Consider the following 25335-nt stretch of genomic DNA (forward strand, 5'->3'; position numbering starts at 1 on the left):
TGAGTTCAAATCTGCCCTCAGACACTTCCTAGCTGTGTGACCCTGGGCAAGTCACTTGACGTCCATTGCCTAGCCCTTACCACTCTTCTGCCGTAGAACCAATTAGAACAGTCCAAAAATGAAATGGTCTGCCTTATGGGGAAACAGTGATGGATTCAGAGAGAGACCAAGTGATTACTGGCTGGGAATGTTGCAAGATGAATTCCTGTTTGGGGATGGGCTAGACCAGATGGCTCCCACAGTTCCTTCTAACTCTGTGGGTCTATGATTTAGATAGAAAGTTGACTCCAAAATATGTCTATTTGGTTTTGGAATATAAGAATATCCCACTTGCCCTGACCAATGATGCTGTGCAGTTACATTATAACTAAACCCTCTGTAAGATCCTAGAAACTCTGTTGTAACATAGTTTGTTCAAGTCCCCACTGTATCAACTCTTAGCATTTGTAGCATGAAGAGATCTAACTGCTCCCTATAATATTCTTTCTTTTAATTTTCCCAGAACTTAATGAATTATTTATGTCAGGGGATTCATGTTCTTAATGAATTAGTGATGTCAGGTGTGGGGTATATGGTTCTTTGTGGCAGCTGGTTAATTAATTAATCTTGCTGATTAGGCATCATTTTGGAGAATGTTAAAATTAGTTCAATAGAAAAGCTTTTTGTTCGCTTGGAGTCAGGAGATCTGCGTTCTAGTCCTGACACTTCTGTGACAGTTGTATGTAGATACAGAATCTCTGATCTTCAGGTTTCCCATCTGTTAAATGGGCATCATAATAATCAATGCTTTGTCTATTTCACAGGACTGTTGTGAGAATCAAGTGAGATAATGGATGCTAAAATGGTTTGTAATCTATAAATCAAAATGTCAAATAAATGACTAGAGACTACATGGTGTAGTGGAAGCCAGATCTGGCTCTGCCACTTACTTAGTGGAAGTGTGACCTTGGGCAAGTCACTTCAGCTTGTGGAGTTTAAATTGAGAGAACTGGATTCAATGGGCTCTCCGATCTCTTCCAGCTGTTGAGGGCTGATCCTGAGATTTTTTAATTATTCTCTTAGTAGACATTGATTGACAGTAGGAACAATGACAGAAGCTTGTGATGAAAATTTTGCTTCCCATAATCCTCAGATGAATAATTTGTTTGTGAAGAAAGGTCTAGAGGTCTAGAGCTAGAAAGGAACTCAGAAGCCATCTAGGTTAAGTATCAGCCTAGATGAACCCAGGCCCTCTCAATCCAAGGCCAGTACTACCTCTACTATGCCAGGCAAGGGACTATCTTGATCTAATGATGTCATTCTGGGTGGAAGAAAGGACACTTGTAATTGTATAGTGTTTCGGAGACCTATGTGCTTCGATGCCTTTACTCTCATTTCATCCTCATGTGAAAGAGCAACGTTTTCATTTTAATTTAAACTCATTTGATGTCTAGGTATTGACTTTGATGAAGACCAGTCATGGCTTGTCCATGGTGACAACTTCATGTAGATCCTGTATTAACTGAGGCAATAGGCAAGGTGTACTAACTGGGGCCATACATTGACTTTGACTAAGGCTGTGCCCTAGTCATGTATTGTTCATGGTAAAGGCCATGTATTGACCATGGCAAAGTTTTGGAGACCAGAAGCTTGAGTTGCCTCACTAGCTGTGGGGTCCTGGCCAAGTCACCTAAAATTTCTCTTGAGTTTTAGTTTTCTCATTTGTAAGGTGAGGATAATAATAATACCCACATCCTAGGACCATGGTGAAGATAGAATGAAATAATGGAGAAAAGGACCTTACAAAACATTAAAGCGTTCTATAAATGTCATCTCTCCCTGTCAATTGTCTGCTTCCCTAAAACCTACCCATATGTCCGTGTCTCTCATCCTCAAAAATCCCTCACTCCATCCCTTCTGTCTGCCCATATCTCTTTTGCCTTTGTGGCTAAACTCCCCAAGGCTGGCCATCTACAATAGATGCCTCCACTCCCTCTCCTTTCACTATCTTCTGAACTCTCTACAATCCAACTTCCAACCCTCACCATTCTAACAAAATTTGCTCTCTCCAAAATTACCAGCGATCTCTTCTTGCCAAATCCAATGGCCTTTTCTCAGTTCTCATTTTCCTTGACCTCTCTGCAGGTCTCTCTCTTTTGGAATTTGGGACACTGCCCTCTCCTGGCTCTCCTCCTACCTATCTGACCACTCCTTGTTGGTATTCCTTGTTGGACCCTCATCCAAATCATATACTCTCAACTATAGGTGTCCCACAAGCTTCTGTCCAGAGTCCTCTTCTCTTCTGCGATACTCTTTCGCTAGGTGGTCTTATTAACTTCCATAGGCTTAATTATCATCTCTAAAATGCTACATCTCAAATTCACTTCTCTAGCCCTAACTTCTCTACTGACTGCCAGCCTCAATTATCAGCTACCTTTCAGACATCTCAAATCGGATGTCCAGTAGATAGCTTAAACTCAATATGTCCAAAACAAAACTTATTCTCTTTCCCCTTCAGCCTTCCTTTCTTCCAAACTTCCAGTTTACTGTTGAGGGCAATATCACCCTTCAAGTCCTTCAGGTTACAATTCTGGATACCATTCTTAACTTCTCACTATCTTTCACCCCGCTATATCCAGCGTTACCAAGGCCTGTTCATTTCATCTCTCAAATATGTCCCTTTCTCTTTTCTGGCACTACCACCACCCTGGTGCAGGCCCTCAACACCCCACACATGATCTATTTCAACAATCCACTGGCTATTATGTAAGGCTCAGGTCTCTCTACACTCCAATCCACCCTCCATTTAGCCACAGAAATGATTTTCCTAAAAGACAGATCTCATCACGTCACCCCCTTACTCAAGAAAATCTAGTGGCTCCCTATCATTTCTAGAATCAAATACAAAACCCACCATTGGATATTTAGTGCCTTTCCACCCACCCCCTAATGTCCAGTTTTCATACACTTTACATACTTCCTCCTCAAATACTCTTCCATCCAATAACATTTTTTATCTCTTTGTTGCCTAAACAAGATACTCCATCTTCTGCCTCCAGGAATTTTCCCTGGATGTCCCCCAGGCCTTGAATGGTCTTTCTCATCTCTACCTCCTGGCTTCCTTCAAGTCTTGGCTAAAATCCTACTTTCTACTTTCCTGATATTGTTCAGTTGTGATTAACTCTTCCTAACCCCATTGGGGTTTTCTTGGCAGAGATACTGGAGTGGTTTGCCATTTTTTTCCTCCAGCTTATTTTACAGATGAAGAAACTGAGGCAAACAGAGGAAGTGACTTGCCCAGAGTCACACAGCTAGTAAATGTCTGAGGCCAGATTTGAATTCATGAAGAAGTATTGGGATTTATTACAATATCTCCTGGACAGGAGCATCACACGGGGTCTCAGAATGAGATGGGGGGTGTGGGTTAATGAAGAGTTAAAAGGACAACACTTGTCACCAGCATGCTCTTAACAATTTAGATTTATTCCACCATGTTCCTCTATCAGGCTTGAGGCTTCTGCTTGCTCTGCTACCAGAAGCAGTCCCTATTTTATCTCTTTTTACTGTGGGAACTGAACTTAGTTCATTAAAGGGATCAAACAGTCAACAAACATAATTTTGACTAGAGTCTGGCCTCTGGAGCCAGGAAGGAGATTTCTCTCAGCCTTCACATCATTGTCCTCAAGTCAATGCTGTTCTCTCCAACTGTGTCCTCTTCCTGACCTCTTCAGGAGAGGAGAGAGAGTTCAGGGTGGTTTAACCCCTTGGCCCTCTACAAAGACGGGTCTTCCTGACTTCAGATCCAGCACTTTATCCATTGTGCCACCCAGTTGCTCCTAAATCTTTCCTGATTTAATCCCTCTATTGATTATTTCCTCTATTACATATCACATCCTGTCTATAGATTGTTTCTTCATAGTTGTTTGCATGTTAGCCCTTTAGACTATGAGTTTGTCAATGACAGGAACAGGCTTTTGTCTTCTTTTGTATCCTCAGCACTTAGCACAATGCCTGACCCACAGTAGGCATCTAATAAATGCTTATTGACTGACTGAGGGGACTTAGGTCTTCTGATTACAAGTCTAATGCAGACTTTCTTTAGATAAGCTTTGACTAACATCCCACCTTCTATAGGAAGCCTTACTAACCCCTCTTAATCCCAGTGCTTTCCAAAGTTAATATTTTAAATTATAAAGAATTAGAACATATTATATTAATATGTTAATTAATAGAATAATATAATTTATAATAATACAATGACCATCAATTCCTATTTCTCCTATCTATAGTTTGTACATATTTCATCACCATACTGATCGCGAGTTCCTTGAGGGTAGGGACTGTCTTTTGTTTCTTTTCCCCCAGAATTCCCAGAGCTCAGCACAGTGCCTGGCACATAGAAGGCTCTAATGTTGGTTGAGTGAACTAAATAAAATGATAATGGATTAGAAGCTTTTGTGAAGAGTGCTCTCTAGTGTTCACTCAGAAGAGGCACCTCTCCTATAATTTATTCACTCCTATAAACAGTTATGAAGCACCAAGGATGTGTAGGAGGGACAAGAGGACCTTTCTTCTTGCACAGGGAAGATGCAGATAAATCAGGGTTCTCTGCCATCAAGAAGCTTACAGTCTAGGGGCCAGCTGGGTGGCTCAGTGAATTGAGAGTTAGGCCCAGAGATGAGAGGTCCTGGGTTCAAATTTGACCTCAGAAACTTCCTAGCTGTGTGACCCTGGGCAAGTCACCTAACCCCCCATTGCCTAGCCCTTACTGCTCTTTTGCCTTAGTACCAATACATAGTATTGATTCTTTTTTTAAAAATATATTTTATATTTTATTTGATCATTTCCAAGAATTATTCATTAAAGACATAGATCATTTTCTTTTCCTCCCCCCCACCCCCCATAGCCGACGCGTAAATCCACTGGGCATTACATGTTTTCTTGATTTGAACCCATTGCTATGTTGATAATATTTGCATTAGAGTGTTCATTTAGAGTCTCTCCTCTGTCATGTCCCCTCAACTGCTGTATTCAGGCAGTTGCTTTTCCTCGGTGTTTCTACTCCCACAGTTTATCCTCTGCTTATGAATGATGTTTTTTTTCTCCTAGATCCCTGCAAATTGTTCAGGGACATTACACTGCCACTAATGGAGAAGTCCATTACGTTCGATTATACCACAGTGTATTAGTCTCTGTGTACAATGTTCTCCTGGTTCTGCTCCTCTCGCTCTGCATCACTTCCTGGAGGTTGTTCCAGTCTCCATGAAATTCCTCCACTTTATTATTCCTTTTAGCACAATAGTATTCCATCACCAACATATACCACAATTTGCTCAGCCATTCCCCAATTGATGGGTGTCCCCTCGTTTTCCAGTTTTTGGCCACCACAAAGAGCACAGCTATGAATATTTTTGTACAAGTCTTTGTGTCCATTATCTCTTTGGGGTACAGACCCAGCAGTGCTATGGCTGGATCAAAGGGTAGATATTCTTTTGTCGCCCTTTGGGCATAGTTCCAAATTGCCCTCCAGAATGGTTGGATCAGTTCACAACTCCACCAGCAATGAATTAATGTCCCTACTTTGCCACATCCCCTCCAGCATTCATTACTTTCCTTTGCTGTCATGTTAGCCAATCTGCTAGGTGTGAGGTGATACCTCAGAGTTGTTTTTATTTGCATCTCTCTGATTATAAGAGATTTAGAACACTTCTTCATGTGCTTATTAATAGTTTTGATTTCTTTGTCTGAGAACTGCCTATCCATGTCCTTTGCCCATTTATCAATTGGGGAATGGCTTGATTTTTTGAACAGTTGATTTAGCTCTTTATAAATATGAGTAATTAAACCTTTGTCAGAGGTTTCTATGAAGATTTTTTCCCAGTTTGTTGTTTCCCTTCTGATTTTAGTTACATTGGTTTTGTTTGTGCCAAAGCTTTTTAATTTGATGTAGTCAAAATTATTTATTTTACATTTTGTGATTCTTTCTATGTCTTGCTTGGTTTTAAAGTCTTTCATAGTATTGATTCTAAGACAGAAGGTAAAGGTTTAAAAAAAAAGAAGCAGCTTACAATTTAGCAGAAGAGACTAGACTTTGGGGGAGATAGCATAGTTTAGTGCAAAGAGTGCCCACTTTAAAGTCAGAGGTTCTAGGTTTGAATCATAACATGTATGATGCTGGGCAAGTCACTTTGCTCTTTTTCCATGTCTTCTTCTATCAACAAAATGATAATAACAAATGTAATATTTTAAGGTTTGTAAAGTAAATTATCTCATTTGATCCTTGCACCAATCCTACTATCCCTAGTTTTAAAATAAGAAAACTGAGGCTGAGAGAGGTTAAGAGATTCACCTCTCTCAGCCTCAGTTTTCTTATTTTACAAGTGTCTGAGGCAAGATTTGAGCTCAGCTTTTCCTTGTTCCAAGGCCAGTGCTCTTACCCCCCTATGTCACCTGCTTACCTCTCAAATGAGGATGAGGAGACTGTCGAGGTCCCTTCTAGCTCAAGTCTGTCCAGGGTGCTCCAGGATTAAATGAACTCTAAGGTGCTGAGGTGGTATCAACTGATTGCTCTGGCACTCAGTGTCAGAGACCTTGGCCTGGGGTCCAAATAAGCCTTTGCCTGCTATAAATAAAGCCCATTCATTTTACCATTTAACTTTGCCCTCTCTCATGTTTCCTAGCCTGCTGTTCTAAGTCTAATTTTAGGGCTCCTTTAAAGGTGAAAATGAGTAATGGCGGGGAACTTATTAAATTTCTTCTTTCCCATGAAAGCTTCATGGAATGAAAGAAAATGACAGGTGGCTGGAAATGAGTGGAAGCTCATTTGTTCCCAATTTCTAGCTTCTCATTATGGCCCATCTGCACTGGTCTTCTTGTATCTCACTTAGTTTTGTCTTCCTGCCTCATAATGACCTGCTGAAGGATAAAGCCAGGGTGGCAGCCTTGGGGTGCTTAGGGTAGGCTCTTGGCATGATGCTTGGGAAACCTCATTGAACTTTTTGAGAACCATGTGTTCAATGAAGATATCTGTGATTACACACACACACACACACACACACACACACACACACACACACACACACACACAGAATCTCTTAGTAAAATAACATTCTGGCCAAATCAGCTGATAGACCCTGTTGTAAAAGAATATAAGATGCCATTAATTATCGTTTTACTTAAACCTGTTTGATTTCTGAGTGTTAACTATGATGAAGGTTAGTCATGGACTGACCATGGTAAAGAATATTTGTGTACCATTGTGGATTGTGACAAAGACCAAAAGCTGGACGCTTCTGATGAAAGCTCCATGTGGATCATAGATAAGAGATGGTGAAGACCATGGCAATGTATTATCCATGGTGAAGGATATTTGTAAAACACATATTAATTACAGCAATGGCCAAGTGCTAGGCATATATTGACTGTGATGAAAGCTGCATGTGGGCCATATATTAACTATGGTGAAGACCATTTGTTGGCCATGGCAGATCATGTGCTGGTCATCTGTTGACCATGGAAGACCATATGCTAGCCATCTGTTGACCATGGCTGACTGTGGGATGGTTGTCTATTGACCATGGTTGACCATGTACTGGTTGTCTGTTGACCATGGAAGACCATGTGCTGGCCATCTGTTGACCATGGCTGACTGTGTGATGGTTGTCTATTGACCATGGTTGACCATGTACTGGTTGTCTGTTGACCATGGAAGACTGTGTGCTGGCCGTCTGTTGACCATGGTGGACTATGTGCTGGTCGTTTGTTGACTGTGGCATACCACGTGCTGGCCATCCGTTGACCATGGCATACCATGCTGGTTGTCTGTTGACTATAGCAGACCATGTGCTGGCTGGCTATTGATCATGGTAGACCATGTGCTGGCCATCTGTTGACCATGGTAGATCATGTGCCAGACATGTACTGAATGTGATGAAAGCTATAAGTAGATCATATATTGAGCTATACAAAAGTTATGCATGGGCCAACTATTTGCTGTGATGAAGGTCATATTCTATACATGTAGAGATAAGGGTGAAAGATGGGTTGACTTTGTTTCCTTTCATTAACAAAAAAGTCATAGGAAAGAGAGGGATACCACCTTCGAGCAGCCAGTTTATAGCCTGTATTTGTTCTCTTGAGGTATTTGTAGTCATGTTAGGGAGGCAAGATAGAAAAGTATAAAGTGGTTATAAAAAATAAGGTCTGCTATGATTAGATGGTAAGAGGTGTGACATCAGAGGCATCTGAGTACCAGGGGCAGAGCCCAAGAAAGATGATGGAAAACATTTTTATTTATTTCTTTTAAAAATTTTTGAAGGAAGGACATCCCTGTAGGTTCAAATATTTATGTAACACCAAAGAAGTATTGCCCAGGGGGCTGAGCTTGTTCCCTCCCAATCAGTTAGTTGGTAAGTCAAATAGAATTTATTAAACATCTACTATATGCCAGGCACTGTGCTAAGTGCTGGAGATACTAATAAAAAGACAAAATACGGTCTCTGTCCTCAAGGAGCTCGTCATCTAATGAGGAGACAACATACAAACAACCATGTACAAGAAGGGAGGGGCTGGGAATAAGTACTTATATATTGCCTACTATGTGCTAGGCATCTGCTAAACACTTTTTTACACTGTTGTTATTCAGTCATTTTTTTAGTTACATCCTACTTTTTATGACCCTGTCTGGGTTTTCTTGGCAAAGATACTGGAGTGATTCACCATTTCATTTTCCAGCCCATTTGACAGATGAGGAAACTGAAGTAAACAGGGTTAAGTGACTTGCCCAGAGTAATATAACTAATATTTACTTTAGAGACTAGATGTGAAAGTCCAGCACTTTATCTGCTGTGCTACCTGACTCTTTTTTTACATTTATGTATCTTATTTGAGCCTCACAACATTCCTAGAAAGTAGATACTATTCTTATCCCCCTTTTACAATTGAGGAAATTGAGACAAACTAAAGTTAAGTGACTTGTCCAAGGTCATACATTTAGTAAGGGTCTAATGCAGAATTTGAACTCAGGTCTTCATAATTCCAGACTCAACTCTCTATCCACTATTCTCCCTAGCTACCTAGTCTGGGGTCCTTCTCATACAAACAAGATCTCCAAAGTAGTAGTAGTAGTCTCTCGGTAACCAAGGATGACGATTGTCTTTGTGTGTTTTCATCTGTGATAGATGAGTGTGCACAAAGACACTTGTGCGTGAAGGAGATTTAAGTGGAAAAGTCTTGCACAGAGACAGTCCCACTTTCTCGGCGTCGGAAGCCTGGGTCCATTGGCACGAAAAGTTGTTACGCCTGGAGACTTCCTCAGCTGCATTGGACGGCTGTGTTGTCTTTTGTGCTCCATCACGCCCTAAGCAGTACCAGATCTTAAACTGTACTATAAAGCAGTGGTCATCGAAACCATATGCTACTGACTAAGAGACAGAAGTGAGGATCAGTTGGGTTTATCAAAGATAAAACCTGAAATCTCAACATTAAAAGTGAATTTAAATTGGAAATAATCAATAGAGGGAAGACACTAGCAAGAAGGGGGATTGGGAAAGGCTCTCTGAAGAAGAGACTAGCTGAGATTTGATGGAAACCAGGGACGCTGGGAGGTGGAGATGAGGAGGTAGCCCCCACCAAGGGGCTCTTCTCTACTCAGACTAAGTATTAAACCCAGCAGTTCCTGGTACAAAGGGTTTAATTGAAAAAACAACAAACTTTCATCCAAGAATCTGGGCCGTGTGGACTTTATGTTACCCACCTGGCTCTCAGGCACACTGATCTGACCATCCCTGGAGGGTCTGCTTCCATTTTCTACTGATTTTATTGGTTTTTTCCCAAGCCCACTTTATCTGCGGCTGACATATGTCAGCCATCAAGTCTGTGTTTTCTCTCTCTCCAGGTATCCAGACAACTGAAGATGCCAAGTTTTATGCCTTGTCAGCACGATTCAAGCCCTTCAGCAATGAGGGCCAAAGCTTGGTGGTACAGTTTTCAGTGAAGCACGAGCAGGGGATTGATTGTGGCGGGGGCTATATTAAGCTCTTCCCGGAGGACCTGGACCAAGAGAATATGAATTCCAACTCAACCTACTACATCATGTTTGGTGAGTTCTTCAGCCAGCCAAGGCCATGGCCAAGGATGTGATAGTGGCAGAATTTTAGAGCTGGGAGGGACCCTCACAGGGCACCTCCTTATTTTATAAAAGCAGAAACCGAGCCTCCGAGAAGAAAATTCTTTGCCTCCCATGACCCAGAGGAAATGGAGCACTTTTATAAACCCGGTACAGTTTAGAGGATCAATACAATCTACACTAAGAGCACAAACAATTCAAATGGGAAAGGGATCCCTTTTAACTTTAACTTTAAGGAGCCAACTGGCCCTTAAAGAACAGGTAGGATTGTGACAGAGGAGAAGGACAAGGAGGGATTTGAGTTCTGACATAGATTTGCATTGGCAGATGAGGGCTGATGAGCAACCAGTAGCTAGGTGGCATATAGGACAGAGTGCTGGGCTTGGAGTCAGGAAGATCTAAGTTCAAATCCAGTCTCAGAGACTTCCTAGCTATATGTGCTTGGGCAAGTCACTTTACCTCTTGTTTGCTCCTGGATAAGGAAATGGCAAGTCACTCCAGAATCTTTGCCAAGAAAATCCCAAATGGAGTCATAAAGAGATTGAAAAATGACTAAATAATAACTGAGAAACCTAGTTGGATTGGAGCATAAAGCACGAATCATGTCAAGGGTCAGGTCCCTGCATGCTTCAGCTGGAGGGTCAAACCCATCACTGAAGATGACGTACATATTTCTGAGTTGGATCTATGATGTCTCCCTTGTTTTGATTCCCTTTCCAATGTGCCGAGTAGCCCAAGCCCCAAACAAGGAGTTCTAGATATTCTACTTAGCTCCTGAATATTTATTTTTTATTTTTTTTAACCCCTTACCTTCAGTCTTGGAATCAATACTGTGTATTGGTTCCAAGGCAGAAGAGCAGTAAAAGCTAGGCAATGGGGGTGAAGTGACTTGTCCAGGATCACAGTTGGGAAGTGTCTGAGGCCAGATTTGACCCCAGGACCTCCCATCTCTAGACCTGGCCCTCAATCCATTGTGCTACTCAATGGAAAAGTTAAAATTAAATTTCAATAATAATATTATATTTTAAGAGATTTATTAATGACCATTAGAAATCTAGGAATAAAGAAGATACAAAATAAAGACCATGTGCCCATGGCTGGTTAGCCATTTTTTAGTCAACCCCACTCACCACCATCAATGCTGATTCTACATCAGAGAGAGAGAGAGAGCCTCCAAAGCCCACACCCTTTATCCTCTGTATACAGGAAGTGTGTAATGACAGGAAGTCAGTGGGCTCTTGGGAAATGTAGTTCTTTTTTTAGGGTAACAGATTTTCAATCATACCCTAGCTGCCCCCTGAATATTTCTCTCCCGGACTTAGAAGTCAAAACTTCACAAGACAAACAGGGAAAACTCAGAGAAGCAACTGACTACTACAACTGAGTCTCTGTGGCCTGGCTGAGCTATTTCCTCACACACTATGAATAGTGATTATCCCAAATTGGTGGGTTTAACATAGTTACACTAGTGTTGTTCTCTTGGTCTGGCACCAGTGGGATTAAATGGCCCCTAGAAGTTCCTTCCAAATTTGAGATCCTGCACTCTTCACCTAAAAATTCCATCCTTGGGGCAGCTATGTGGCTCAGTTGGAGACCGGAGGTTCTGGGTTCGAATCCAGTATCAGATACTTCTTAATTGTGTGACCCTGGACAAGCTACTTTACCCCCACTTCCTAGGCCTTACTGCTCTTCTGCATGAGAGCCTACGCTCCGTATTCATTCTAAGACAGAAGGTAAGGGTTAAAACCCAAGGATAAGGATTTTGTAAGGATACAAATCCAAATGTTGGCAGAGCCACCAGAGGCCTTTTCACCTTGCCTGATTTTGACACCGTGATGGGGAGACTTGTCTCTGGCTGTGGTCCTAAACACTGATGTTACAATTGTTCTGATGCCGTTGGGGTTTTCATTTTCAGGTCCAGATATCTGTGGAATGGGAAACAACAAAGTACACGTCATCCTTAATTACAAAGGGAAAAACCATGAAAATAATAAAACCATCAAGTGCAGGGTAAGTCCACAAGCCTGGGCTTGGAGGTTTGGGAGAGATTCCAAGAAAGCTGCAGGTGAAGGATGGTGAGACCTCACCGACTGGACCTGAGAATCCTTCTGATGCTAAATTCTAAGGTTTTCCTCTTCTCCTCGAAGGCTTGCTATTAAAAACAAAACAGACCATTGTAGAGACCCAGAGCCAGTAGTCAAGGGATGTGAACTCAGGAAGCAGGTCGTGGTTTGGTAAGGTGGGAGCCGCTAATCATGAAGGAACCAGGCTCCCATTTCCCATCTTCTTGGCACAAAGTTTTATGCTTGTGTGTGTGTTTGTTCAGCTCAGAGGTTGTATTGACGGGGAATTCTCAATGAGAAAACTCCCTCTGCTGATGTAAGAAGGATTTATAGTCTTGGAGCATTTCCCCAGCCATTGTCCAGGGACTCGTCCAGGGTCACCCAGAATAGAATTGTAGCCTGGCCATGGTGTTGACCCCTCATGCTGGCAGTGCAGCTGGTTGTTCAACATATTTGTAACCCCTTTACTGGCTCACCCACTCCAACATGAGCTCACAACCTTAGATCTGGGAGGGTTTTGCCTTCAGGAATAGGACAGTCACAGCCTGCCTTGTTTCTATTATTCACTCTTGGGATCCTGTGAGTAAACCCTGCTGTGGGAAGCATTTACTCTGGCTGACTCAGCCCCAAACACTGGCTCTTGGCTTTTGATTCTCTTCCTCTCTGCTTCGGTCTCTCTTATCAGCTTGTCCCCAGGTGCTTGCCTCGTCCTGTTCTTCCCCTCTTGGCTTTCTCACCTTTTCACCAACTCATCTGACATCTTTGCAAGGTTTCTTCGTACACAGTGATCCTTCTGTAACTCAGGTGGAGGAACCCAACTAGCACAGTTCTACTAGGTGTAACACAAACAAGCACTGGACAATTTTCCCAGAGTCTCCAGCCAGTTCTTGGATTTCAGTTCAGTTTTAACCTTCAAAACCCTGAAAACAGGGTTTTGCGACCCCCTGGTGGGGTCGCACCCCACAGGTTGAGAACCGCTGCTTTAGAGTCTCCCAGCTGGATGCATCACCTCCTACTGATCCAGTTACTGTTGTTAAATGACAACAACATCAGTAATGCTCACATCCTCCTCTTGGACATTTCAAAGTGCTCTGAGTTCTAGGATTGATTCTCCTTTCTGCATTTGGTACAACAACTCTACTAAGGGAAGTTGAGGCCACTAGGGAAGCTGAGAGAGAGAGAACATGGTGACATGATTCCATCTTTTCCATTTTTAAAGGGTAAAGAGGAACGCTCCTCCTATGTAACCCTTCCAGATCTTCTGACCATGCTGAACCTAGTTTGATTAGAGATATGGGGTCAGAGACAGCTAGATGGCTCAGTGGATGGAGAACCAAACCTAGAGATTAGAGGTCTTGGGTTCAAATCTGCTCTCAGACACTTCCTAGCTATATGATCTTGGGCAAGTCACTTAACCCCAATTGCCATTCTTCTGCCTTGGAACCAATACTTAGTACTGATTCTAAGACAGAAGGTAAGAATGTGTGTGTGTGTGTGTGTGTGTGTGTGTGTGTGTGTGTGTGTGTGTGTGAGAGAGAGAGAGAGAGAGAGAGAGAGAGAGAGAGAGTATGTGAGAGTCAGCACCATCTATGACCCATCACACTCCTTGTTCCACCTTGAGTAATGCTTCAGACCTTTCAGAATTTGTCTCCTTCCCTCTCTTTCTCCCTTCCCTCCAGATCAATAAGGACACTCACCTATACACTCTGATTCTTCGCCCGGATTCCACCTATGGGGTCAAAATAGATAATGAGCTGGTGGCAGTTGGGGCCTTAGAAGATGACTGGGATTTTCTACCACCCAAAAAAATCAAAGATCCATATGCAAGGAAACCTCGAAAATGGGATGAGCGACCCCAAATTGAGGACCCTGATGACAAGAAGCCAGAGGTAAATGGATGCTCTTCCTGACCCCTTGAACTACAAATGAAGCTAATTAAAGAGACAAAGAATTTTATGAGTTTTTGAAAATTATTTCACTTTCAACAGGCATTCTGCATATCTGGAAATCATTTTGTTCTGGGAGAACTGTCTTTGTATCCCCAGAGTCCCAAACTGTGCTGGGCACCCAATAGTCACTTAAATAATTGTTTGGGGGTTGGATAACATGATGTCCAATGTATTTCTCAGCTCTTAACATTCTAGGTTTTTAGGAATGAATTCTAGAGCTCTTAGGTATAAGGCCAAAACTAAAGATCCTACCCAGAATTCAATTGAATCCAAGAACAATTGTATCATATGCTATCTTACAATTGTACAGTAGTCCCCATCACAGTGTCATTTGCATCGTAGGTGCTCAAGGGATTTGTAGTGGATCATTCATTAAATGAATTACTGATTCTAGAACTTCAGTCATAAAGAGGGGAGATTTTTCCAGGTGGGCCACCTTTCCCATTACTCTAAGCAAGGCCCAGGACCACCAAGTATTCTGGGTGTCCTTCATGATGTACAGCTCTGCTCCTTGACCTCCTCAGCCTTCCTTGTTCCAGTGATGGATCTGGAAGCTATGCCATATGAGTTCAGTTAAAGGAATTGGAAACTCCGGGCCTCCCCACAAGCTGCTAAATCCCTCCAATATAGAAGAAGACCTTGGTTCCAGCATCAAGCAAGTTTATTCCTGTCTTCACAGGGAGTAGCCAAAGAAGGAGCAAACCCACTTCCTGTTACCATCAGAGCTTAAATGGAAATCAAGGACTGATGGAGGGGAGGATGGGGAATAGAGGAATGGGTCATAGTAGATCCCCAGCAGGGAGGGCTCACACCGGCTTGGTAACCCTTCCACCTCCAATGGAAGGTGCCCATTTTTAGTCTGCTATTACAAGAGTGCTCTGTGTGTATTTCCATCTGCTATGTCCCAGGGCTGCCAACAAGTCTTTATGGTAGATTAATTTTATTTTAGGACTGGCAAGATTTTGCACAAATCCCGGATCCAGATGCGAAGAAACCTGATGATTGGGATGAAGGAATGGATGGCAAGTGGGAACCCCCTTTGATCCCAAACCTAAAGTATAAGGTAACGGGGATTTTTTTCTCCTCCAAAGAGGAGTAAAATATAGAACAAAAAAAGGATGGAAGTCCTAATGGATAATGCATCAACTCCAAGTCTTGGTAGAAATCTTTTGCGGGTGCACTGGGTACAGAATGGTGCCGAGCTTATCTTCCATTGGGCCAAACCTACTTCTCTTTATACTATCCCAGGAGAAGGTAGGAGGACAACTGACCTGGGAATCCCAGTAGGCAGTGTACATTAGCCCATTGACCAGAATACATTCTTCCCATGAGGAACAGTTGAGGTCACTGGGGAGAATTAATCTATAGGAGAGAAAACTTGGGGACAATATTCCATACTTTCCTTAAAAAAAATAACAGCCTTACCTTCCATCTTAGAATCAGTACTATGTATCCATTCTAGATACAGAAAAGTGGTAAGGGGCTAGGCAATATGACTTGCCCAAGGTCATACAGCTAAGGAAGAATCTGAGGTCAGATTTGAACCTATCTCATTTATTGACAGTAACTCTTTCTAGAACTTTGGCTATGAAAGATATAAGATGAAAACTACAGGATCAAATGAAGATTTTTTTTTTTTTTAAGAACAGTGAAACTATTCTCAGGGGCAGCTGGGTGGCTTAGTGGATTGAGAGCCAGGCCTAGAAATGGGAGGTGCTGGGTTCAAATCTGACTTCAGATACTTCCTAGCTGTGTGACCCTGGACGAGTCACTTAATCCTCATTGCCTAGCTCTTCCTTCTTTGGAATTAATACTTAGTATCAGTTCCAAGATGGAAAGTAAGAGTTAAAATAAAGAAAAGGCATTAATATCTGCTTTGCTATTGTACCCTAAGGATCATGGAACCTTTCCATCTGACTTGCAGCTAAAACCTTCCATATGGGCTGTCCATTAGAAAACAAATTCCCTGAGGAGGGGCCTGCCTTCCTTTTCTTTGTGTATTCCCTAGCACTGAACACATAAGAAGCACTTAAGAGATGCTTTTTTCATTCTCATTCATTTGCTGTTCAGTTATTCATTTAATCCATCATCTGTGGTGAGAGGACCTGGCTTAAAATCACAGCTCTGACACTTACTATCTGTGTAACTGTGAAAATCAATTCCACTTTCTGGACCTCAGTTTCCTCATCTATAAAATGAGGGAATAATTGGACCAGATGCCCTTGGTAGCCCCCTCTACCTTGCTTTCTGTGACTCTTTGAGATGGAGGCCCAGGGAGGTTATATTTCTTGCCCAATGTCACATATCCATCAAGTGTCAAAAGAAGGCTTTGGACCTTAGATTTTTCCATATTCAAAAGCAATGGAGTCTCCATCAGATCAGGCTGTCTCTCATCTAGAAAAAGCCAAAATCTGGGGGCAACTTGGGTTGCTCAGTGGACTGAAAACCAGGTCTAGAGATGGGAGATTCTGGGTTCAAATCTGGCCTCAGACATTTAGTACCTGTGTGACCCTGGGCAAGTCACCTTATCTTGTTTGCCTCCATTTCCTCATCTGTCAAATGAACTGGAGAAAGTCATGGCAAACTACTCTATTATCTTTGCCAAGAAAACTCCAAATGGGATCATGAAGAGTCAGACGTGACTAAAATGACTGAATGACAAATTTGGGTAATTCTATTTCTTGAAATTAGAAATGCTGGGAAAAATTTAGATATTCCTGTTCAGTTTTTCCTATTCTGTTTTAGGGTGAGTGGAAGCCTCGAATAATCGATAATCCAGATTACAAAGGCGAGTGGGTGCATCCCGAGATCGACAACCCGAAGTATAAAGCAGATCCCAATATTTACAGATATTACAACATCAGTGTCCTGGGCCTGGACATTTGGCAGGTAGGAAGTAATTAAATGACAGTTCCTTAGAATCACAGAAGCTCAGAGTGGAAAGAGATTGTAGAGGGCCATTGATGAAGAGGAATCCTTTCTGCCATTTAAAACCCCCCAGTAGTGAAGAAGTAATTACCTCTCAGGGCAGCTCTCCCTACTTTTAGATGTTGAGAGCTATTGCCCAGTTTTTCTTGATTTTGGTCCTAAATCTGCCTCTTTGCAGCTTCCTCCCCTGGTTCTGGGTCCTGCCCTCTGGGGCCAAACAGAACAAGGCTTGGCTTCCCCAAACTTCAAGGTGTTAATTAGAGCCCTGTGTGGGGAGAAAGAGTCTGAGGTTCAGGATGGTCAGACTTGAATCTCCCTTAAGTACCATCTTCCTTCCCTGAGACTCAGTCTTCTCATCTATAAAATGGCATAATTATACCTACTCGCTTGGCTTCATTAGTTGCTTATGATAATAAAATGAAATCATCTATGTGAATAAGCTTTGAAAAGTTGAAAGGATGCTTCAAATGTAGAGTACTATCATTATTAATAATGTTACTACTCTAGCAGCCTTATTTAATTTGCCCATCGCTGTGGAAAAGGCAGGGCTGCGTAATGGTTAGGGTTCTTGAAGTCAGCAAGTCCTGCTTCTGGCACATCCTGGCTGTGTGACTCTGGGCAAGTCACTTCATTTCCCAGTGTTGTAGGCAACTCTAAAATGGGTGGAAGAAGTTTCCTCACTTGAGACTTATCAATAACAAATGAAATTGTTGTGAAATCACAGGTCCAGTCCCTCTCCCTGTCTTCAGTAAATCCTCCCATGGCCAATGTCTTTCCTTCCCCAAATACTTTGTATATATTTTGTTCCCTTCAATAAATCTGATAACAGTTTCTGAAGTGCTTCCAGGTTTGCAAAGAGCTTTCTTTACAGCAACCTTGTGAGGTAGGCACTATAACTATTAATATTGTCATTTTACACCTGGGAAAATGGAGGCTTCTCAATGAGTTTAAGTGACTTGCCCAAGGTCACATAGCTAGTTGGTGATATCCATGGTATGAACCCATGACTCCTGACTTCAGGATTCTTTCTAGAATTCTTCCTCTCCATAAAGGAATGCCTTGATGGGATGAAACATGGACACAAACACAAAGTCAAGTTCAACACTGGTTTTAGAGAGGTACAGAATGTTCTGAGCAGTCCCAGGCCTGATGGGAGAATCCTCACTGCAGCATATCTGACCTGTGGCCCCTTAAGTCTACATGAACAATCTTCCTGATGGAGAATACCAGAAAGATTTGGAGAGTCTGAAATGATGGGCCAAATCCAATCTGATGAAACTGAATAGGAACAAATGTCAAATTCTGCACTTGGTTTTAAATAGCTTAGCTACATAGGAATGGGGCAGGAAGACAAGGCTAGACCATAGTTGTCATGCAAAGTGTCTGGGTGCAGTAAACTCAATATAAATCAGCAATATGATGTGGCTATCTCCCCTTTCCTGCACCCACCCCCACATAGATAGACTAGTATAACCTTGGGCTGAATTAATAATGGTGATGGTTTTATTTATCTATTATATTTTTAATTTAAATTTTTTATTAAATTAAATTAATTATATAATAATATATTACACATAATAAAAATATATAATAAATAAATAAAATTAATTAAAATTAATTTTTTAAATTTAAATTTAAATAATAAATATATTATTTAGCTCGCTCTCTCGCTTTCTCTCTCTCTCTCTCCTCCCTTCCCTCTTTCTCTTTCCCCTTCCCTCTCTCTGGCTCTCTCTTTCTGCCTTTTTCTGTCTCTCTCTCCATCTCTGACTCAATTTCTGTCTCTCCTGCTCTCCTTCTTCCCTCTGCCTCCCTTTCTCTGTCTCTGTTTTGATCTCTCTGTCTCTCTCTTCCACTTTCAAATGGCTTTCAAGTATAACACTCATTTTTTGATGCTGATCTTGCTACCTCTGGAAGGGAAAGAAGGCTGAAGTCCTGAAAAAGCTTCTCTGCTCTCTATTGGGATTGTAAAGCCTGATGGCCAAGATAACTCACAGAAATTCACTTACCTAAAGAATTTGGGCTTCCCATACCCACACACTCACCCCTGAACTGATCTGACAGTGCCCCCAGGGCACAGGGTAAGGGCAAAGCAGTTCTCAGATTTAATTCAGATCTAACAAGAGGCAACATAGCAGGATGGAGAGCTTGGTTCAAGTCTCGACAACCGTGTGACCCTGGGCAAGTTAACCTGTCCAAGCCCTTGACAGATCCCTGAGATTGTCAGGTGCAGCAAAGGAGTGGGTGGAAGGAGTTTCTTCAGCTGGGAGTTCCCTAAACCAATGAAATTGTGGGTCCAATCAACAACAAAAAAAGCAGCGTCACTCGAAACACCAGAGAATTATTTAATGGAATTAGATGAAATAGAAAGAAGCAGGTAGATGGAAAAACCAAAATGGCAGATAGTTAACTCACTTCATCATTGAGAGAACCCTTGATTTTGCCTTTGGGTGCAGCCCCTCTGAATCCTAGCAAGAGGTCTATGAAAATGGTTGTGACCAAATCATTCATTACCTTTTGATCAAACTGGATCCTAGTTCTAAAATAGGAAGGGACCTCCTTGGTCACTGAGTCTAATCCTTTCATTTTGCAGATGAGGAAACTGAGGCCCCTAGAAATGACGAGACTTACCCAAGGTCACACAGGCAGGAAGAGCTGAGCTGGCACTTGAACCCAGGTCCCCTACATCAGATCCAGGCCTGTCCACTGTACCTTGATGGCTGGAGGGTGATAAGCCTTTCTGTAGTGAGCCAGGCTGGTTCTCAGCTGATGGACACAACTGTAGCCTTGCTGGCATACTCCCAGCCTCACCAGCTTGGGAAGCTGCTAATAGAGCCTTTGAGAGTCAGGTTCACCTCTATACCAGGAGGGGGCATTAGACCAGGACTTAAGGGGAGGCAGAATGTAAATGAGCACTTTTAGAAGCTGTTGTTATTTTTTTTTAATACCAAAGGGGAACTCACAATAGAAGATTTCATAATATATTCAAAATGTACAAAATGTGTTAGTAAATCATAATTTTCAAAATAATTCAGTATTAGGCAAAATATAAACTAGCAAGGACCAACTAGGTGGTTCAGAGGATTGAGAGCCAGGGCTAGAGATGGGAGGTCCTAGATTCAAATCTGGCTTCAGATATGTCCTAGCTGGTGACCCTGGGCAAGTCACTTAACCCCCACTGCCGACCCTGACCACTCTTTTGCATTGGAACCAATATACAGTATTGATTCGAAGATGGAAGGTGAGGGTTTAAACAATGAAATGAAATAAAATAGTAACTGAGGGCAATGGGTATAGACTACAGAAATGGAAATCAATGATATGATGTCTCGGAGCCTCAGAACTGCAGAAACCTCAGACATCATGTCCACCAACACACACCTGGTCAGTTTGTCCTTCAGTAATATCCCCAATCCAGAGACAGCCAGCCTCACTATAAGACCTCGAAGGACAGGGAGCTCACTACCTCTCGTAGCATCCAGGATGCCTTAGGATAGTGCTGATTGCTAGGGATCCCCGCTTCATAACCAGCCTAAATCTGCCTGCTTGCAACTTCTCTGGGTTCAAGCAGAACAAAGGTGAGCCCTCCTCCACCAGACAATCCTCTCATCCTCATCCAGCCTCCTCCCTGCTCTTCTCCAGGCCAAATATTCCCAGGTCTACCATAGGATGTCAATGAAGCCCTTCCCCCATCTTGACTGTCTTGCTCTGGATAATGTTCAGTTTATCAATGTCCTTCTGAAACTCCGGGAGCTTGACCTAAAAGAAACCCAGGCTTCCAGCTGTATCCTGGCCAGGGCAAAGGGAAGAGGGATTCTCATTCTCCCTCAGTTCCGGACACTGCTTTCAGAGTGTCTGCAGGAAAAGAATGCAGTCGAGGATCAGATGTACTTTTTTTTTTTTGCTTCCCTGACACATTGTAGGTTCATACTAAGCTTGTGTTCCACTGAAACCTTCAGATCTTTTTCCAGTGAATTATATTCCTTGAGTTCCTCTGAAATTTCCAGACCTTTTTCAAATGAGTTGTCATCCAACTAAACTGGCTGTTACCTATTACATTAAAATCTATCAGTCATAATCTAACAAAACCCTTTTGGGGGTTGGCACTATTCTTATTGTCTATGAGGAGGAAGCTGCTCCAGGTTATATAATGATTAGTTGTCTAAGGTGATATTTAGACCCAGGGCTCTACTTACTCCAAACCATTAGGCTTAACTGCCACATCACACTGCCCCTTATGATGCAAGGAAATGGTTCTTGACACCTAGCCCAGTTTGGCTCTCTGTAACTCTCTACATGCACACCAACTTCCGTAGAGGCACGCGGCTCTGGTTCTTCTCTCTGACACCCAAACAGAACAAGTCTTGTGTCTTCCACACAAGAACTTTTCCTATCCTTGCAGGGGCTCCCATGTTTCTCCAGAGGCTTCTCCAGGATAAACACCCTCAGATCTTCCAGCTGAGTCCCTCTTGCATGTCCTTCAATTCTCTCACCATTCCAGATGCTCTCTTGTAGACATGCTCCAGTGGTCTAGTTTGGTGCCCAGAACCGAATGGATGGTCATACTGACGGTTGGACAGGGGAATCAGGGGAGGCTTCCTGAAAGAGGCAGCCACTGAGTTGAACCTAAAAGGAAAGGAAGATTTTTCACGACATGAACACAAGCTCGGGAAAGTGGTTAAGAAAGAGTCTTCCAACAGAAAAATATTAAGAGAAAGGGATTGGCACCATTTGGCTACAATATGGCACATGGGAAGTAGAGCGGAGGATGTGGGCAGAGGGGGACCAAAAATCAGCCAATCCATGTGAGCCCAGAGTACAAAGGACCTCTTGACTGCAGCGCCAAGATCATGGCCTTGTGTCTCCTCAGTGCCTAAGCTGCTTTTACAGCCTCTGAAGCCATTATTCAGTGGGTGGCTCAAGAAGGATCTTTGTTGTCTTTGGGGAAAAAACAAAACCATTTCCTGAGGAGCATCGCACCCAAACTTACAGCAATTATTCTAAATATCTTTTCTTCCAACAGGTAAAATCTGGTTCTATATTTGACAATTTCCTCCTGACAAATGATGAAGAATTTGCAGAAAAAGTTGGAAATCAGACCTGGGGAGTAAGAAAAGTAAGTTGAGCCTTTGGTCACTGGCAAATTCCAGTAGGATTACCTAATTATAATTTAATCACTTTCCACACCTGGAATTCTTTGTTATAACCAAAGAATTGATCACTCAGTGACTAGTTTATTTGCCATGAGCCTACCTGTGCTAATTGAGAATACTTTTGGGAGAGCCTCTACTGGCATAGCTTCGAAGTTCCTAGAGATCCTTCTCTGTGATTTTAGGGGATTAAAAAGAAATATAAGTGTATGTAACATTTAATTTTTTATTAAAAGATGAGCATTGACATCCAGGAGGTCCTGGGTTCAAATTGGATCTCAGATACTTCATAGCTATGTGATCCTGGGCAAGTCACTTAACCCCCATTGCCTGGCTGTTACTGCTCTTCTGCCTTGAAAACAATACACAGTATTGATTCTAAAATGGAAGATAAGGGTTTAAAGAAAAAAAAATGAGCATTGGACAAAACATCCTTAATATCAATTTATATATAATATGATTCCTTTTATTAAAATTCAATTAAATTCAAAAATTAAAATTCAAAAAAATTATAAAAATCCAAATTAATTTTTATTTTGTTTTCAACTAACAAATACTTCTTTTTCTCTCTCCTCCCCCTCCCCTTGCCTTGTCACCACAGGAATCCTAGCCATTGGGAGGAAGGGGAGGAAAAACAGAGCCCATATAGCTAAATCTGCATAGTCAAGTAAAATAAATTATCCACTGGCCAATTCCAGAAATACATGTCTTATTTTGTGTCTTCTTTCCTTTGTCAGAAAGTCAGTGGCACAACAATGAGTTTCAACACATAAAGAATTATTGTAATTTCTCTATCACTCCCCATAAGTCCTCAATAAGAGTTTTGGTTTGTCTTTTCATTCATATTCAACAATTACTGTGCCCTCCAGTCTTCTAATGCTTTTGTTTTTGCTTTGCATTATTTAAAGTAAATCTCTGTGGATTTCTTTCTGTTCCACATACCTTGTTTGAATTATACTCTTCTGTTTTATTAGTAGACCATATTTTATTTAATCATTTCCATATTCTTAGATATTTAGGAGATGTCTGGATTATTGTGTTCTGGAAATTTTTGTAATGACTTAGGATACCTGATATAAATAGTTTTGTTTTCAGTTTTGCTTCCTTTGGCTACACTTTCAAGGTCTATTACCACAAAGGAATTACTGGGTCAAAGGCTATGATTATTTTTGTAACTTTTACATAACTTTTATTTGTAGTTGTATGTAGAGAGCCAGCTTGTTCTCCAAAAAGATTATACAAGTTTGCAATTCCACCAACAATGGATAAGTGTACCTGTTCCTTGATTTGTGTACAATTTATGAATCAGGAACACCTCAATTCATTCACTAAATAATTGTCACATGCCTGCTGTGCAAAAGGCACTGTGTTAGGTGTTAGGGATACAAAGTTCTTCTCTTAGGTAACTTATAAGGGGAAGGATAAATACAGGAATCACGAGGCTACAAGAGAAGGAAAGGAGAAGTTTTACTAAGTATTATAAGGAATTTGAGGAGGAAAAGATTATTTTCCCCTGGAGTCACCTGGTGCTGGTCTCCTTCCATTTCCTCACCCTCATGAAAATGAGTACCATTCTGCAGACCCTTTACAATGTCAAAATTTACTTTGTCAAAATTTCCACTACAAGTTTAGTTAGAGTCATTTGTTCATTGAATAATCCATCTGTTCTAGCACATCCTATGTAGAGGACATTGGGCTAGGTACTGTGGGAGAGCTTAAGATAGTTGTTGCCCTTATGGAGTATAAAATGGAGGAGGGGAAGGGAAATGATACAGCGTTACAATACTAAAGGATATAACTCTACAATAACTCTAATGCAATATATAACACAAGAACCAGAGAGAAAGAAGATGCTCTACAAGATAACAGTTCTTGGCCTTATGGGTTATATAATGAGTCAGGGAGGGGTAGGAAGAAGATGTCACTTCTGACCTGAGCGAGGGGGGGAAATCAAGGAAGGCTCCTCACAGGAGGAAAACAATGGACCTGATCTTGAAGGATGGGTCACATCTCAAAAGTCAAAGATGGGAGAAGTAGGGAATTAGAGGTGTCCAGAATTTATGCCATCTCTAAATTATATGGAAATTACATATTCAAAACAGGACCCAGAAAGGATATGGAGAGAAGCCTATGAAGCAGAGGAAAAGAGAAAACAGCAGGAGGAGACCAAGAAAAAAATGGAAGCCGAAGATGAAGAAGAGAAGAAATATGCCGTGGAGGAAGAGGAGGATGAGGATGAGGATGAAGATGTTAACCAGCCTGAACTAGAAAAAGACAAAGAGCTGAAGGAAGAAGAAGAAAACAAGGATAAAGGAGGGAACGGGACCCCTGATGTAGACATAAAAGATGAATTGTAGTTATATTTAACATAGTGACATATAGTCAGTAGTTAATGGGCCATTGTTAACTAGGCTTGAGAGTTCATTTAAAATAGTACAATAGCAAATGCAGCAAACATTTATTTATTTATTCATTAATAAAAATTTTATTATATTTTTTCCAGATTACACGTAGATACAATTTTTGATAATCGTTTTTTGACATTTTGTGATCTAGGTTCTCTCCCTCACTCCTCTCCTCAAGATGGCAGTTAATATGATATAGGTTATACTCGTGCTATCATGCAACACATATTTCCACGTTTGTCATGTTGTGGAAGAAAACACATATTGCTTATACAAGGAAAAAAAACCTCATGAAGGAAATAAAGTGAAAAATGGTATGCTTCAATCTGCATTGAGACTCTGTCAGTTCCTTCTATTGCAGTGGATAGCCTTTTTCATCATGAGTCCCTTGGAATGGTTTTGGATCCTTGCATTGCTGATAATACTTGTCATTCATTGTTGATCATCTTACACTATTGGTGTTACTGTGTACAATGGTCTCCTGGTTCTGCTCCCTTCACTTTGCTGTCACACTTCATAGAAATATGTCCAGGTTTTTTCATGATCATCCTGCTCATCATTTCTTCTGGTACAATAGTATTCCATTACAATCACATACTAACACTTGTTCATTAGTTACCCAATTTATGGACATCTCTTCGGTTTCCAATTCTTCAGTACCACAAAAAAAGCTGCTATTAATATTTTTGTACAAAAAGGTCCTTTTCTCATATCATTGATCTCTTTGGGATACAG

At 41.5% G+C, this 25335-nt stretch overlaps 1 protein-coding gene across 1 annotated transcript in view; it reads left to right on the forward strand.

Moving 5' to 3' along the window:
- The window catches only part of LOC100019508 (calreticulin-like), a 36208-nt gene extending 11280 nt beyond the window's left edge, over positions 1–24928 (forward strand). Inside the window, exons 3-9 of the mRNA XM_056815158.1 lie at positions 9875–10078; positions 12021–12115; positions 13848–14057; positions 15067–15180; positions 16863–17006; positions 22069–22161; positions 24298–24928. Of these exons, the coding sequence (XP_056671136.1) occupies positions 9875–10078; positions 12021–12115; positions 13848–14057; positions 15067–15180; positions 16863–17006; positions 22069–22161; positions 24298–24552 (1115 nt within the window). The 3' untranslated portion in view covers positions 24553–24928. The remainder of the gene's footprint in view (positions 1–9874; positions 10079–12020; positions 12116–13847; positions 14058–15066; positions 15181–16862; positions 17007–22068; positions 22162–24297) is intronic.
- The last annotated feature ends 407 nt before the right edge of the window (positions 24929–25335 follow it).

The sequence above is a fragment of the Monodelphis domestica genome, chromosome 2 (assembly GCF_027887165.1).
Source record: "Monodelphis domestica isolate mMonDom1 chromosome 2, mMonDom1.pri, whole genome shotgun sequence".
Taxonomy (NCBI): Eukaryota; Metazoa; Chordata; class Mammalia; order Didelphimorphia; family Didelphidae; genus Monodelphis; species Monodelphis domestica.